At 39.9% G+C, this 18,066-nt stretch overlaps 1 protein-coding gene across 1 annotated transcript; it reads left to right on the forward strand.

Annotated features, from left to right (window-relative positions):
- The first annotated feature begins 289 nt into the window (after positions 1 to 289).
- LOC104955475 (ras-related protein Rab-33A-like) lies at positions 290 to 14,009 on the forward strand. Its single transcript, XM_010782802.1, has 4 exons — positions 290 to 625; positions 9,725 to 10,271; positions 13,742 to 13,882; positions 13,980 to 14,009. The coding sequence occupies exons 2-4, from the start codon at positions 9,897 to 9,899 to the stop codon at positions 14,007 to 14,009; spliced, it is 546 nt and encodes a 181-aa protein (XP_010781104.1). The 5' UTR covers positions 290 to 625; positions 9,725 to 9,896.
- The last annotated feature ends 4,057 nt before the right edge of the window (positions 14,010 to 18,066 follow it).

Below are 18,066 nucleotides of genomic sequence, written 5' to 3' on the forward strand. Positions count from 1 at the left end.
CCTAATGAATCAAAAGTATATCCAGGTGATTATTTTCTAGTTCTAAGAACTGTGATATCTGTTTCTGAGGTGATTGGGGCAAAACATGTGAGATTTTGAAAGGAGATTTGATTGTTTTAATGAAAATACATTGATTCATGCATCCAATTATGTTAATGCAAGCTATATTTCACAGTTGGTTTGTGTTCACCAGAATGTGAATGTCCCACTGAGCCTTGCTTCCAGACAAACAGCTCATTGACTGAGGAAGAAGGGAGCTCTGTCAGACACAAGCGTCGGGACTGTTTGACACAGCGCGAGTGTGTGTGTTTAACATGCGTGTGTGTGAGAGAGATCATGTGTGTCTTTTTTGAGAGACAGTGTGTATGACTGTGAGGAAGAGCTTGTGTCTTTGAATGAGGGAAACAGTGAGCAGGGAGCCTTTATTTGTGTCTGTGTGTAAGAGAGACATTGACTTGGCGAAGGAAAACAGAACTTGATTGGTATTTCTGTCTGCATTTCAGGCTGATATCAACAGACAGGCAGTGTGTGTACACGTGCATTTGTGTTGTTTTGTAAGTTAGTCAAAATGGAAGCAAAGCAGCTCTGACAAACAACAGCAAATCGCATGGTTACATTTCAAACGGTGAGTTACGCTAATTTCCTCTTTCTCTTGTATATTGTTTCAAACATCCTCAAGCATTATACTGTCTGATTTCACATTGAAATATCAAACACCCCCCCCCCCATAATCAAATATTTACATAATTAATTGAAACTGTGACATTGAACAGAAGCTTATGGTAAGCATGTCATTAAGATAATGATCTTAATGATGCTAATAGTAAGATTTGGAATGCTACAGTTGCATTTTTTTAAATGTATGTCAAGCTAGCAGTGTCGCAAATATATCTTAACAAATATTTGATGGATAAACATGGTGTTCTGCACAGATATTTATGAAGACAAAAGGAAGATTCATAGGGATTTTGACAATGTTTTGACTTTTCCTTCGGTCAGGAGAGGTTTTTGTCTTTCAGTCTTGACAACTATTGGATGGATTGCTGTGACATTTGGTTCAGACATTCATGGCCCCATTAGCTCAATCTTCAGGTCAAAATGTTCAATTATTCTAATCATTTCCAGCAAATCTACAAAACTAATAACATTTCCATGTGTGTCAGCTGTACGTTTTGTTAGACCGCCAACATGCTAATCTAAAATAGTAAATAGGACAAGCTTACTTGTTAAACATCAGCAAAATGTTCATTGTGAACACATGAGCATGCCTGTGTTAACACCAACACAATGCCATTGATGCAAAGTCTTGATAAAATAAATTGTGTTGCTTTTGTAACCAATAATAACATTTAACTTAGACTCCAGACACTTGCACAACTCCTTCAGTGAAAATTACTCGTCAAAACTAAAAATATGCTTTCAAAATACATGTACTTATTATCTGTCCCTGAACATTAGATAATGAGTTTATCATTCATGCATTAATGTACAAACTGACATATATTTGAAAGTAATTTAGGTTCAACTGTTGTTGTCCTCCAGAATTATTTTAGATCTTCACAACCTAACATAACATGTTTGTACGTAGGATAATGTATTAGCCATATGCTATTTTCACCTGTAGTTCTTGTGCCATATACCCAGAAGTCCCCTCTCAGTAGCCAGTCAGGCGTGCTGTACTGATTCTGCATCAAACACCTGCTGGGTCAGAGAAAATACAAATGACAAATCCTCTCTGGAAACAGTGCTGGAATCTCCTTAGCTGCAACCGCTAGGGCTATAAATAAAGTCCAGCACTTTGTAAATTACATTGACCTAAAGGAATATGCTACTGAAAGAGTTTTGTTAATTTGTTTGAGGGCAAGGCAGACAACATTTTGTATATACTGTACTGTATGTACTAAAAGGGAATTTCTGCTTTTTCTTTTTTCTTTGCACCTTGATGATTAATCTATTCGGACTTCCTGGTGACACTGCAATCCCTTGCATTACGGCCATGTTTGTTAATGGAATGTGATAATTGGACCAGCTGATCAGATCACTTGACTAGATGGTGTGAGAAAATCTGTTTCACTTTCTCTCTGGTAAAAGCAGCATTAACTTATATCCTCATAGAATGGCATGGCTATAAACTTTAAGTCAAATGGAAATCATATTCATTAATAAACTGATGGCTACAATTGTAATCTTACTATTGGTATTCCAGCTGCATTAAACAACAGTCTTTATGCATTGTTTAGTTATACTGTCTGGAATCACAATCTTCTATTTGCAGAAGATTTCTTACTTTAATTTCATTAAATCAATACAATGATACAGATGCATTAATGTGTAGGCAGTTCACTGTTGTAGCGGGTTTTGATATAGTTCAAGGGGCAGAAAAAGAAAAAAAAAACTAAATTCTTCATGACACATTTTTATCAATATTTTGGGCCAATCAATGGCTTTGTTTTTTCACACAAATGGAGGAGAAATAATGATTTGGTGAAACTGCTTTCAACTCACATGTGAACTGAGACAAGGGGTTACAAACTGATATAATCTTTAACTAAGAACTAAGCAAAAAGAGAACTTAAAGTCTACAAAAATAACAAAACCTGACAAGACTGTGAACTATCATCCCTTTGCTGAGGCCTGGCACGACCATACGTGGAAACAAACAAGGCAAACTGACGCAGGACAGGGGCAGACAGGACTATTTAAACATGAGGTGAGTGGGAACAGGTGGAAACAATCAGGGGCGGGGCAGACCCTGACGATGGCGGGAAAACACGCAAAGGGAGGAAGTAACAGGGCCTGAAATGAGAGACAAGAGGTAAGTACAAAATAAAACAGGAAATGGAAAACGAGACACGACATGAAACACGGGGACTTAACTAGAGATGAAAGACATAAATAGACAGACCTGTCATGACGTGAATAAACATGAAAACCTGACTAAACATGAAATGACAGACATAATACATAAACATAACCAACACATTTGACGAGACACAACAAAAGCACTGTTTGGCAAATACATTATCACTATTTTTAGATAATACACACTATTTTAAAACACTTAGAATACAAACAACCAAATGCATGCAGGAATGGACCCTGTACTGAACTTATAAACCTTACACGAGTAAGACATTTTGATAAGCTTGCAGAGTACAGTTGGCTTAACTTGCTTTTTCACTAAGCGGCCTGACGTCGGACTGTCAAATTTTGGCTACGGTTACATAAATTAACTGACAAAATAGTTTGTATTAATTAGCTACTTTCTTTGTCTCTTGAGTTACCATTGGGGGAGGTTACTTCCTGGTTCAGCAAAGGGCGTGGTCGAGTGCTGAGGAGTCATAAATACTGCAAGGAACCAATTGGGACATATTGGGACAAACCACCTGCTTCCATGTTAAAGGGGGGATTAGGATTTTGTCAGTGTCCTTTGTGTATTCTGTTACTATTAATTATCCCTTGATTTCAATTTGGTTTGGCCAAGCTTCTATATGGGTTCATTGGTTTTTCATTGTTGCACACGGTGGCCCTGAAGTGCAAGACACCACAGCATTTCACAAAACACCACAGCATTTCACAAAACACCACAGCATTTCACAAAACACCACAGCATTTCACAAAACACCACAGCATTTCACAAAACACCGCAGCATTTCAGAAAACACAACAGCATTTCAGAAAACACAACAGCATTTCACATTCGACGGAAAGGGTATTCCTTTAGGGAGAACACTTCTTGTTTATGATTGGACAGAGCCAGCCAAAGAAGCACTGCTGTCATTGGTTGTTTTTGCTGCCAGTCAAGAAATGACGCTTCGTGATTGGTCAACGCCCGACAGCGCAATATGTCCAAACACATCAGCCGTTAGCACACACTCAGAGCTCACAGCTCCTCATATCTGTTCAGAAACTGGACAAAAGTTAAACATGTACAAACCACAGACTGTCTATGTCATGGCGAATACAGTCGCTGCTTTATTTATGTCTGTATGACGTTGTGAGTGTGGACGGAGCAGCTACAGGTTAGTTTAGCCTGATGGATCCGATTCCATTCAGAAAACACGCATTTTAAAAGCTTTTCGCNTAAACAGAATCACACTAAGCCTGGTTAGTGTTGCCTGACTTTATATAAGTGTTTTTATAAGTGTGTGGTCGCGTTCTAGTCACTTTGCTCAGCGCTACTGCTTGTTACAACTTGTATTCGCCGATCTTGCTGGGTTGCCGAGTGGGGCCAGCTGAGAGAATAGACCAGACTCCAGCAAAGGTAAATTGTGTCTAGAGTGCGCCATCTAGTGGGATCAACTGAAATGCCGGGTATTGCAGGAAAAAGGCAAAATGAATGTGGTCTTTACTAAAATTTGGACAATTTTGTACAAATATTCAGCGGGCCGTATATGGCCCGCGGGCCTTAGTTTGCCCATGCCTGTTCTAGCTTCATGTCGAACAGTAAGTCAGCATTTCCCAGAGAGCTTTCTTTGAAATCACCAGGTAACGCTAAAAAACATTACATTTAGATTATATGACAAAGTGTTTATTTAATATATCTGGCTAGCTATACTTGCTAACGGTTTAGCTTACCCCCGCGATTCAAAGTAACGTCAACGTAGCTGTAATTTATCCTTTGCTTACATGTTCGCTTAACTTGGAAGTTTACTGACATTTACATACCTTGTTTACCTGGCTCAAGTGGTGGCTCTGGGGTTGTTGTGTGAGCCACCACTTGAGAATTGTCGTATTTTTTAAGAAAATGTTTTCTTATGTCCATCTTCAAAAACTCTGAGTCCGACTGACAGTTTATTTTAAACATTGTCACAGCTCACAGGATAGGTACCTGTCAGCCAATAAGACAGATGTTTATTTCCATTCAACTCTCTGGTTGGTCTGGTGTCTTGTCTCTGTTGCATTCACTGAACACGGGAAATTACAATCCTGCCGTCCTCTCTTGTGTCATGATGAGGTTCAAGCAAAGCTCGGTTAATGTATTATATTATTGACTCAATAATATAATACATGACTTTGAGAGTAGGCAATATAGGCATATTAACACAATTAATTAAACATACTTATCACGGCGACGGTGTACTGAGATTTATTTATTTTTTAAATAATTTTTTTTTTTTTTGTTGCTAGGGGGCCCCTTAGTGGCTGCGGGGCCCTAAGCGGCCGCTTATGTCGCTTAATGGGTCAGGCCGGCTCTGGGTGTGGAGAGAGATACAGGAGATAAAGAAAAAGGCACTTCAGTCAACTCATAGTTCATTTGAATATTATAAGCACCAAAATAATGCAATATTACTGCCACTACACATTTTCCCTCACATATTTGCATTTAGTTTTAACATGACCATACTGACTGTATTGAGGGTCTCAGGACAAATCTTAGTTGTACCCCTCCAATAAACCCCTATCCTCCCACTCTCTGCAATGTGTTTTGCCAAACTAAAGAGCGTAATAATGAGAATATAAGAGGACCCTAATTATATAAAGACTGTTCCTTTGCAAAAAGACACATGTTTTTTTGGGTCATATTTTTGGGGTTATATCAGATTCAAGTGTGAACTGATCACAGTCCTGAACCACACAAACAAAGGAACATCATGTACTGGAAGCCATTAAATGTATATGCCGTGTAACTGACTGTGATGCTCTGCTTTGCTTGATTACAATGATGAAAAGGAAGCCCTGTAGCTTCATTATCAGAAAGGTATACGCAGCTAGCCCACAGGCTCTCCTTCATATCGCACACTTCAATCCCAGGCAGCATGGTCTGTAGGCACTTCAGGGGACGCTGCCTCTGGATGAGGAGGTTCTTTGAATGGGTGGCCTTGTGTGGTGTGGTTGTTGGAGGAGAGAGAGGAAAAGTGAAAGTAAAAAAAAGGAGAGAAAGAGTGAGACTGTGGGGCCTGGGTGTGAAGACAGAAAGGCTATTGATGGACTTCAGTACATTCAGATGTTCAGATGAAGTTCTGGTAAAATATTCATGAGTTAACTCTTTGAACTTTTTGCAAGTTCCAGGGAATCAAACACAAAGACACTTGATTTTGTTTCATGTGGTCTCTCAGCGCTGTGGAGTCTAAGATTGAAAATATTTTTTAGGATTGTTTTTCTCTTTTTTCTCCCCCTATAAAGCCTTGTATTCAGTGTGACCACTTTTTTTTCAGTGAGCACAGCATACATTTGATGAGTAGACCCACTGACACTAATCATTAAAGAAGAAATCTGAAGAATTCTCAATGCCTTACCTGTGTACAGATTTAAAAGCATGCAGTCCTCACAGTGTCATTTAAAATACCTTTTTTTTTTTTTTTTTTGCCATTGGCAACGGCAGATTCATTCTCTTTATATGTGTGTTTAATGTTTAACCTTATACAAAATGTACAATATTTTTTTTTGCTACGGATCATTGTTTTCCACTCTCACATGTGACATGTGCAAACCTCTGGGGGGTAGCACTTAACACAGGCATTTTCTCAGTATTTGCATGAAGTGGTAACAGTAGCCGCTTTTAAATATAAAAAAGAAGGATCTCTTAAGAGAGGATAATTATGTATTCAAACCTTTATTTTTATGTCTGCTAAGGTAATGATATTGTGTTTCTTGCAAACTTTATCTCAAGCTTTATTTCTCAACTCTGCTCAATATCAACAAAAAAGTAGTGTGAACAGATATTTTGCACATGTGAGACCTGTTAAGCTCAAATAAAAAAGGCAAGCAAATAGTTTTAAGCTATCATACATCATCCCAGTGGCGTAGCCAGGAATTATTGTGTGGATGGGCCTGAAGATAGGTGGGCCAGGGGGAGACTTATTAAGCGTGGGGTCTGAGCTGAAACTTAATGCACTAATTGAACATAAGCATAAACTAGCAGTGAAAACAAAAGCATAGGCACGGCGGCCTCAGAATGTGTGTAAAACTGACATCCACATGACTAGGGATGGGTATCGTTAAGGTTTTAACGGTAGGCCTACTACTACTTTTATCGATACTGCTTATCGATCCGGTGCTTTAACTGTACTTTTATCAGTTTTTTTGGGGAAAAAAAGAAGCTAAACTAACTAAACAAATTGTGAACAAAACTAATATTGCTTTTTATTTAAATTAAATACATAATATTTAACATCAAAAGAAACAACAATCGTATACATCGTATTAAATAATCGGATAGAACTGTAAACAGAATAGCTGAAACTTTAACAAAATAAATAACTCAGTTACCTCTAATCATTAACCCATGTTTGTATAATTGAGTTAACTCCGTGTGTCGCTGCTAGCATTCATAACACCTGACGTGGAAACGTTACTTGTGGATGGGGGGGCTACAGCGCTACCAGAAAGACAGTCGAGCCCAGTGCATTTCTCCGTCTGAATGTGGTGCACTTTTGCTAAATGTTTTGACAAATTGCTCGTGTTACCGGCGCCCTTACATGCTAAACTCTTATTGCACTTTTGGTAACGAGCATCGAGACGGGTAAAGTTTAACCACACCTTGGAGCGCGTTCTCTCTGCCATCTCCTCCGTGTGTGTGTGTTGCTGCATGTAGCAGCTGCATGTGTGTAAACTGCCCCGCCCCCTCGCAAGCAGGCGGGGATTGGAAAGATCTAAAATACTAAAAATAATCATAGACGCATTTTGCTGTCTTTTTGCATATTAGAAACGGAGTTGGCGACACTAAAACGCAATATAATGTTTGTGTAGCAATAATACATATGACAGATATGTTTTACATGTCTCTCTCCAGTACCGACCGATAACGTCGGAGCTTAATGGAACCACGGTCTTTAATAATTGAGCCCTGGGGCCCGTTTAATACCGGGGCTCGGTACCCATCCCTACACATGACTGGCTCGGCGGCCACAGGTTATGTATCCTTGACAGTCGCACAGTGGGCACACACTGAGAGAGTCTTTTCATATTCAGCAAATGTGTACACGCTTCACTGCAGACCTCAAGAAGAAAAAAGATTTTAATTCACTCACGGCAAAACTTACTTTACTTACTAATTTACTCACGTTAAAAAAATGCACTCCCTATCCAATGTCATGAAGGTGGAATCTAACTATATCCAGAATAACTTTGAATGGATCCAGGCTATAAACATGTTTATTTCTGCTGTAAAGTTGGGCATTTTAACATGGGGGTCTATGGGAATTGCTCCTTTCTGCATCCATCCCCTGTTGGCCACTAGATGAACTGCAGTTTGTGGCACTTCCTTCTGGGCTTCCCAGCTCTGCGCTATAACGCGCTGATTGGCTGTGGGTGGGCCAGACGTGCATGTGGGTGGGCCATGGCAACGGCATATGATGACATCCCATAATTGACATAGAGCTGTTGAGGGCCGGACCATTAGCCATCATATGAAGTCTGGTGCCGTTTGGACGATTTCCCATTGAATTACGACAACACCAGGTTTTTTGGCGAAGGATACTTTGCCATGGCAACGGCATATGATGACATCCCCTAATTGACATAGAGCTGTTGAGGGCCGGACCATCAATGATAGCCTGAAGTCTGGTGCTGTTTGGACGATTTTCCATTGAATTACAACAACATCGTATTATTTGGCGAGGGATGCGTTGCCATGGAAACGGCATATGGTGAGATCTCAGATTCCAGGTAGAGATGTTGAGGCATTGACCGGTGGTATAAAAGTGAAGATTGGGGGACGATGGGACCTTGTCCATTGGAGTTACAGCTACACCGTGTTTTATGGCGAAGGATCCGTTGCCATGGTAACGCCAAATTAAGTAACATCAGATTTCACCTAGAGCTGTTCAGGGCCGCAGTGTTAACCATCATGTGAAGTTTGGTTGCGTTCTGAGAATGTCAGTTGGCGTTATGAAATCATCGTTTTCCATGGCGAGGGACCGCCTAGCATCGAGCGAACGCAAACTTTGGCGCCAAATCACGGCTACGCCGTGCGAAAGAAAAAGCTTTCCGTGATAACTTTAAATTGCCCATGTCTCGAGAAGCTACCCGACGAATTTCGAGTCGTACGGACAAAGTCCCTATGACAAGATAGATTTCGTACGGAGGACGAAAAACGCGATAAAGCGCGTTTTTCCAACGCCAAATTCAAAATGGCCGACTTCCTGTACGTTATTTTATACCCCTCCAAGAGGCTTTTTGGTTCGTCTCCGCACCTTAGATATGCGTAGTGAGTTTCGTTTGTTTACGTGAAAGTTAAAGTGGGGGGAGTTTACGATAAAAACGGAAGTGGGCATGGCCTACGCAATTTTTTACGCAAAGTTCCGGAACCAATTAAATATTTCAAGTTGCCACACTTCTGACGCGAGTGCAACATTTGGTGAGTTTTCACATATGTTGCGGGTGTCAAAAGTGCGTGCAAAATGTTCAAATAATAATAATAACAAATAATCGGTCTCAATAATGTGCTATTTAACATTGAGCATGGGCTACCTACTGCCATGATTTAGGACACTTTTAATGGGCTTTTGCCCCTTGTTTTCCCTGTTTTTTGTGGGTTCTGCATGGTTATCGCTCGCTTAGCGAGCGACTAAATTGATCGTAACGATATCAATATCGCGGCCTATCAGCCGTCATGATTTCCGAACCTTTTCTGTGCTTTTGCCGGTCGTTTTCCCTGTTTTTGGGTGTTTTTCGCAGGTTTATCGGTCGCGATTTCAATAGGGTCTTCGCCGACCTCTGGTCTCCGACCCTAATAATTAAATCTGAACTACATTTTATTTTACAATACTTCTCCCTTTAGGGCCACACTCAGCTGAAGCAGAGCATCGTTGGTATTGTTGTTGCATCTCTGGTCTCCTCCTTCCGTCCTCCCTTCCTCCTCCATTCCCCTCCCTTCACTCATCCATCCATCGGTCCAACCCCTCTCCTCTCCACACACTCACACCGACTTTCGCATCGCCTCCTCCGGCAAGATGACCAACGATTCCCCGGAGGAGGAGACCAGAGCTCCGGGCAGCGGCGGTGGTGGGATTGGTGGAGGAAAAGGGATGACACGAAGGAACCGAGCGGACGACAATGTCACCATGCTGACACCCTCCATGGATTTACACAGAGCCGGCCGGAGCCGAGCCAGCAGCAGCACCGATCCCGCCCCGAGCATCACGTCCTCCCTGGAGCTGAGCATCCAGACGCGGATCTTTAAGATCATCGTCATCGGGGACTCCAACGTGGGGAAGACCTGCCTCACCTTCCGCTTCACCGGGGGGAGCTTCCCCGACAAGACGGAGGCCACTATCGGCGTGGATTTCAGGGAGAAGGCGGTGGTTATTCAGGGGGAGACTATCAAGGTAAAATCAGCAGAGGGGCTGGATTTTAATCTGTGGTGTTCCCTGCACTCCCTCCCCATTTTTTATTTTTGTTGATCAGCTGCAGCTCAAAGTCTACCAGTGGCCTTTTCTTTCTTCTTACCCTCACAAAACAAGAGACTACACTCATAACGCTATTTAATTACAAATGTAATTTAAAATGTTGGAGAAATGAAACATGTATTGACTACATAGTCTTTGTGTGTTATTGTAGCCTAATGGTAAAATACATAAACCCATGGGTATTTTGAAAAATATTTGTATGGAGAAATCAATATGTTTTTTGCCAATGTTGATTAAATCTGAAGCTGATAATGGCGAACCTTTCAACCTGTATTAAGACATTTGTTTAGAAAACGAATATCCTTTTTATAAAAACCTACAGGTAAACAATTGATTGTAAATATGTAAAGAATACAACAAAATCAACTCAAGACCCCTCTGTTTGAGGGAGACTATGGCCATTTTCACTATTTTTAGATGTTTTAATATTATTTAATAGCCGGGTTATCGAGAAGATAAGATTAGGCATCAAGAATGAGAACAGTTGATAGTTCCAGCCCTAAGACCAGGTACCTTTTGTGTCCAACTCTAGCGTCCCTGATGTATTTGCAGGATGTCAATGAACAGACGTATAAATTTAAACAATTTCCCCTTTTAAAACCATGAAGAAAATTTGCTTTCCATTTTAAGTATGGAATGTATCACATATCAAACAAGTCACATCTAATTATACACTTGTACACAAACCAAATTAGAAATGTAGGCCATAGTACTGTAATGCTATGCTGGTAATCACTGAATTGAAATGTAATGATTTCAAACATTAGTATCAATGTATGTATAATGGCTGATTTATAGCTAAATCTATTTAGGAGCAGTAGTATTATAACATGCTAGTTACAATATCATGACAACAAGGATGAATCAAGATTGAGTTTTACATGATAAACATTGTTTTATATTTTGGCCTGTAAGTAAATATTAGGTTTTTATTGAGATGTATTATTCTTCTGTGTCTTGTTCATACCTTCCCCCTCCTTGCACCGGTAAATGAGCATGCAACCTCTCTATCACACTCACATAAGCCCATGCTCCCTTCCTCCTTTCTGTCTCAGTAACACAGTCTGTCTACAACCTCCAGATGCCCCCTAATGCTGACTCACAAACCCACTACACCTGTTAGGTCAGCTTGTCGGAATCATCGATATTCTCTTCAAAACATATATGAGGAATGAGGAACAACAAGTGTAAATGTATTTTCAACTTAAACTTTAAATCGACAGTTCACCCCAAAATCAGAAATACTTTTTTTCTTACCTGTAGTGTTGTTACAATTTGAGATAGAGCTAGTTAGCTTAAGTCAGCTCTGCCAAGGAAGATATTAGTCATATTTCCATGTAGCAAACTAGCTAACGTTAGCTAGCTTGTGGTGAGCTTTGCAGAGCCTCTTGTCCATGGGTATAAAACGCTTTCTTCTCGGTGATACAGTTGGCGGGTGTAGTTTGGTAAAATATAAATAGTTCCTATATGAAACGGCTCAAACTTAGTCTGTGGCTTATCTTGAGTAACTGGGTTATGACATCTTATATTGTGTGGCCACAGAGTGCCATATAGTTCCATTATATTGGAGACAAGGCAGACTTTTTCTACGGCTAATCTCTTCAACATTCAAAAACTTGAGTAAAGGATTTTTTTTTGGTGTGGTATCATTTGTGTCAACACCATAGACTGTATATGGTCAACACGTGAGAGCTGAAGGTTTTCCAGCATGCAGGTGTTTTAGATCCAGCACGCTCCAGGATAATTTATTACCAGAGCTGAGACAGGAATCTAAAATATTGTTATGTGGGTCATCCAGATGGTCATTTCATGGCCTCTTCAGTGGGCTATTTCATTTTACATTATTAGAGTGAAACGTAGGGCTACTTCACTGGCACAGATGAGCCAACAAGTCAAAATGTCCCTCACGGTTTACCTATAACAGGTAATATATAACATTTCCTCAAAACTAACTGTACAAAGATCTGGATGGGCGACTATTTATCCTCCGGTCCTCTGGCAGGTGAATAAAAATAGCACACAGACCAATTGTATTAACTGCAGAAGACTAAAAATAGCAGAGCAGAGCACTAAGTATAGACAAAGAGTTAGGTGTTGAAGTAAAGGTAATAATTCAGACGTTTGACTTTCATTGCTATTGACTGCAACATTTGGTAAAATATACATTTGGCTTAATTGTCTCATACTTACATTTACTGTAGGCTGGTTTAAAAACAGTGCACTTTATAGTTGTCACTAAGCCACAATTATAGATATTGGTTTAGAAAGAAATGTACAATATGAGATGCATATAATATATGAAGAAAATCAGATTATGGCCAGGCAGTGTCCAACTGAGAACAAGCTTTGATTTTATGAGCTGTATTGAATGCAGCATTCAGCATCTGCTCAAAAGCTAAATAGCCGTGCTTGTCCTTTCACATGGTAATAGCAGATAATTGGCTCGTCCTTTTTCCCTACAGGCTTGGGTCGAGTGATGGGAGCCGTCCTTGTTGAAACACAAAGTGCTACTGATTACACAAAGACATTCAGCAAGCTGACAATTTGAGCACAATATACAGAACAGTTTATGTGACCAATCATGAGCCGTAAATAACTTTTCCACTATCTGCATTCTAAAATGGCTGAACATTTTGGTGAAATCGATATCTTCTTTTGTGCAGAAGAAGGGGAAATAAAGCTCAGTTGCTCTTTGTCTATTTGACATTGAAGAAAATACTCTGCAAATGTTGGCAAATGATCCAAATGAGGTGTTTTATTTTTGGTTAAACTCACCATTTGGCATGTGTCACTGTATTTCATTTTGGCATACATCAATTTCGCTTACAGCACAGAGTAGATCTGCCTGAGGCCTTCGTTAATGATTAAGCAGAAAAGCCAAATGTGCCATAGAGTACTGCTCTCATGAGACCTTACAGCAGTTTCCTGTTGAAATTGTAAAGTGCCATGGACTGGATCTTGTACGCTCATATTGGTTCAGACAAGTGATTGTAGCCAGATTGATGTGGTGATTAAATATTTTTTTATATAAACGTCACAAACATTGGTGTCCTGATTCTGTTACTCTGGATGATGTGACATGACATGCTTAAGGTCGAAACCACAAACAGAACTCCACCAAGGTCAATTCCATAAGTAAGAAATTATGCGTCTATCCGTCCTGTGATTCAGATATGCACCAAAATATAACCTGTTATTCATTGGTCCAAGTTACACTCTTCAAACAAGTTTCATGAAAATCAAACCAGTCTTTTTTCTGTTATCCTGCTGACCAGACAAACAAGTCAAAACAATTACATAATGATCTTGGCGGTAATATACAGCTAGTACATGCATATTCACTTTTCCTCAGTCAAATCCAAACAGTTTCATCCGGTCTATCTCCACAGGTGCAGGTATGGGACACCGCAGGCCAGGAGCGCTTTCGTAAATCCATGGTGGAACACTACTACCGCAATGTCCACGCAGTGGTCTTTGTGTACGACGTCACCAAGATGGCTTCCTTCCGCAACCTACAGACATGGATAGAGGTTAGTTACTGCTTAGTAGATGGCAAAATGGTCTTTGTCAAATTATGAATGGTGGAAGAAGCAGAACCCATGTCTTTCCGTCTCAGTTTTTGTCCAGTTTCCATTGCTCCCAATGGCTAGTCCCTAAGACCATTTATTAGGCGGGTGTTGTCACTGTCATGTTTTCAACCATTTGCAACCATAATGCTAATGCTGCATCAATTCTAACCACTGCTGTAAGCAAGCAAACAACGAGGTGTACCTTGGCTTCACTTAGAAAATTACTTATCCAAAGGGGTTTGTGTGGTTGTGTACAATACTGCTAATACCACGACAACTGTCCCTATGCTTAAAATGACCTCTACTGGCACTGTGGATACTACCTTTAGTTACTACAAGTTGCATCATCAGTAGGCCTAATAATAATTGAGTCTTACTAATTGACTACTTGATATATGAGCTGTATATGGTAGTCGTATTAGTGGTAGCTAGTACAAAAGTAGCAGTATTAGCAATAGTTAGATAGTGAATGCAGTGATGGTTGTAGTGAATTAAGATCATAGATTTAACTTTTCCCTTGCAGATATATTGAGAAAAAAAGCACAGGTGAAATGAATAAGACTAATTAGCTGCTGTTTACTGTATTCTGCGTGTAGCTAACTATGACTTACTGGGAACCTAAAGGAGTATGAGTCATTTTTAATGTAACTATTTAAACCTTAATTGGTCAAAATGTGTGACAAGATTGTATGTAGACCTTAGTATTAATAGTATGGCTATTTGAAGAATTACAATGTTAGTGTGTTTGTGGTTACATAGCAGAAAATGTAGTGCTTATATGAGCACAATTTTATAATTAATCTAATATCAGTTGAAATATTAGGGCTTTAGATCTCACTTTGCAAAAAAAGTCAAATTCAAACTATTGAGAGCTGAGATATACTGTACATAGTTGGAAATCATTGGAACATTGCCTCAAAAAGCATTACATTGTCAATTTGATGTGGTTTTATTAGCCTGAGTCACAAGCTAACTGGTGACTAAAGATTTGCTGTCTTTGCAAATTGTTGAATCCTAAATGTTTCCAAACATTACTTTTCAAATGTTTCAGGTCATTGTCCATTCAGCACGACAAACTAGTTAACTCCTTTTTGCGTTGTTAAAGAGAACAGCAATAGCCACATTTGCTCTGGGCTACCGGGGATGGAATAGCTTTGTGATATTGCATTTGACCAACAGCCACCACAGAAGTTAACAAAGATTAAGGCGTGATATTTAAATGTTTTCCATGTCTGTAACATAATTCCAGTTTCACCCCTATTTACACTATGGGGGCATTTTCCATTCTTGTGCAAATGCATTGGCACATCAATATATTTTTATCTTTGTATATACACTGAACAAAAATATAAACGCAACACTTTTGTTTTTGCTCCCATTTTAAAAGTGTTGCGTTTATATTTTTGTTCAGTGTATATACAAAGATAAAAATATATTGATGTGCCAATGCATTTGCACAAGAATGNTACCTTGGTTGGTTATTGGTTAATGGTTACACAAGCTAAAAAATCGTTATGACATCACAAAGTGGCCAAAATCTGATCAGCTCACTTTCAGACAGGTTTTTATATAAATGGATCAGGACAAAAAGTGAGCGAATATTTTTTCCTGAAACGTTCAGAATCTATTTACACAGAGGGGACACATGTTTAGGTATAAAAGACATGAACAAGTGGATTTTGCATAATAGGGGACCTTTAAGGTAAAAGTACAACTTCATTATGTGTTGAGGTCGTCTGTTCTATCAGCTATGAATACACTGTACTCACCAAAGTCATTTCTTGTGATGTGCACAAGCAAGGTGGGTTAACCAGCATGTTGGACAGTAAGCTGTGGTGGATATACTTATAAGACACCAATATTTTCTATACTTCATCTTACGGTCAAGCATATACAAGAATACAAATGTGTACGTACATACCTTAAATACAAAAAACTCATTAAAAAAAAGTTATAACATGTTTTTGAAGTACCTTGAATGTTTCCTGTTGGAAGTATTTTTGTAAATACTTCCTCTAAGGTTACGTTTTCAGTGTGGTTTGTTTTGTCTGCTTGTCATTTCGGAAAAATCTATTGCCGAAATATTCATAAAACTTGGTGGAAGTGTGCAGCATTGGCCAAAGAAGAACCCATTAAATATTGGAGTGCATCCAAGTCACGGGGGACATGCGCACTATATTTCCCCAAATGGAAACAGCCTTGGCGAAAGTCTGTTCTCTTCCAGTGCGTTTCGTTTTAAATTGGTTGAACATAACATCAGCATGAAGCAATAAATGTTTCTAACTATGCCACACCTTGCCCTTCGCCATGTTTTGCCGTTTTAGTGAAGGTTCACCACCCTCCCCATTGTACATCTGGTGCAGTTGCCAGTTAAATCCATCCGTAAAGAGGTTTGCACTGAATTTGCTCCTTGTTGCTTTTCGGTGATTACGTGCACCTGTTACAACATAAACCATGCATTAGGTAGAGCTGTGAGAATCACTGAGCCTGTATTTGTGCTTGATATTGTCATGATTTTAAAAGAATGATACTGCAAAAACGTGAGTGATAGCTCCAGTTCTTCAACGCTGCCTTTTCAGTGCAGTGGAGTTCAGGAGTTATAATCCACTGTGTGGTCACTCCACTTTTCCCGTCACTATGCTGCACCTGGCCTAAATATAGGATTGGACGTCCAAACAGCTACTGCAATGTATCTTCCAAATTTGGCTTCTCCTGTCATTGTGCTATAAAGCAATGGGCAATGGGCATGTTAGTGAAAGCAATGCAGTGACGGTTACATTAAAGGAGATCTATACAGTGGCCCCTGTAATGTGTTGCTACTGGTGCAGCTTCACTGAAATACGCCTCTTAGTACTGACAAGTGTTCCCTAAAACATGTTGTACTGTGCAGTTTTTAGACCGGGTGTTCCTTGAACCTGTCACGAACTGTACTTATCCCCAGCATTTGTGTCTTAATCCGACCACTTCACCTTTGTCCGAGATCAGCCGAGGAAGCAGCAGCAGCGTGTCAATAACAGTTTTCAGCCCTCGGCCCTCATTTTCTATCATACACTTGCTGCAGCACATGCCCAGCGGCACGTTTTACTGTTTATGCCTTGCTATGAATAATGATTGACCAGATGGTAGAAAGTTCTCGCTCAGCATGTGCTGTAGCGCTAGCTGTAACAGTGTGACATCACTGTCCTGTCCCTAAAAAAGTCCTCCTACGCAGCGTGTTTTTCCCTGTGATGAGAGGACACGAGGAGTCCAAATGTATCGGAAGTAATATTTTTAAGACACACTGTGGGCTGTGTGTCTTTGTTTTGGAGTGTGTGTCTCTGTGAGTGTGTATTTTGGTCTGGTCTGGGGCAACATGCCAGCACTACTCTGCATCACACTCTGCAAGTACAAACAGCAGCCTCAGATGAAGAGAAGGGAGGAGAGTTAACCATAGAGCATGATGGGAATAAAACACTGCCCGCCATGAGCAATATTGTCTGAAAGTGCTGTTTCATGACCTTGATCAATTTCAGCCATTTCAACCTAAAAAAATCAATATTCCAGGCGTCTGCAGACCTTAAAAGCACCACATCAAAATTCAACCAATTTTCAAGGTTTTTAAACACCTGCGGGAACACTGGTTGTGTGTGTGTGTGTGTGTGTGTGTGTGTGTGTGTGTGTGTGTGTGTGTGTGTGTGTGTGTGTGTGTGTGTGTGTGTGTGTGTGTGTAAGAAAAGGCTGTCCAAAACTAGGTCAGACACTAAGAGACAGAGCAAAAATAGGGAGAGCAAAAAGGAAAGGATTTTTAAAAGCAACTGTAGGATGAGTTTAAGAATAATTACATGGCAAAAAAAGATGGAGATAGGCAATTAGGATAAGGGCAAAATAGAGTTACACGTATACATTCAATTCCAACTCATTACACAGTTTTTATAACGACCAGAGTTACTGTTTGTTTAGAGATTTTCCTCTTTTATTCTTTTCCATTGGAGCCTTTCGCAGTGCTTTTGTTAAAGCCAGAGCTGTGCCGGTAATTTAAATGTAAATGATGACACAGAGAGTTAGACTCACACACAGACAAAGAGCCCAAAAGAAATACAAACTAATAGTCAGGAAGGACCAAGTTCTCAGCTTTTTGCTCATTATACTTGCTGTGTATCTTGCAG

Source organism: Notothenia coriiceps, unplaced genomic scaffold, assembly GCF_000735185.1.
Source record: "Notothenia coriiceps isolate Sejong01 unplaced genomic scaffold, NC01 NC01_scaffold00024667, whole genome shotgun sequence".
NCBI classification, from domain to species: Eukaryota; Metazoa; Chordata; class Actinopteri; order Perciformes; family Nototheniidae; genus Notothenia; species Notothenia coriiceps.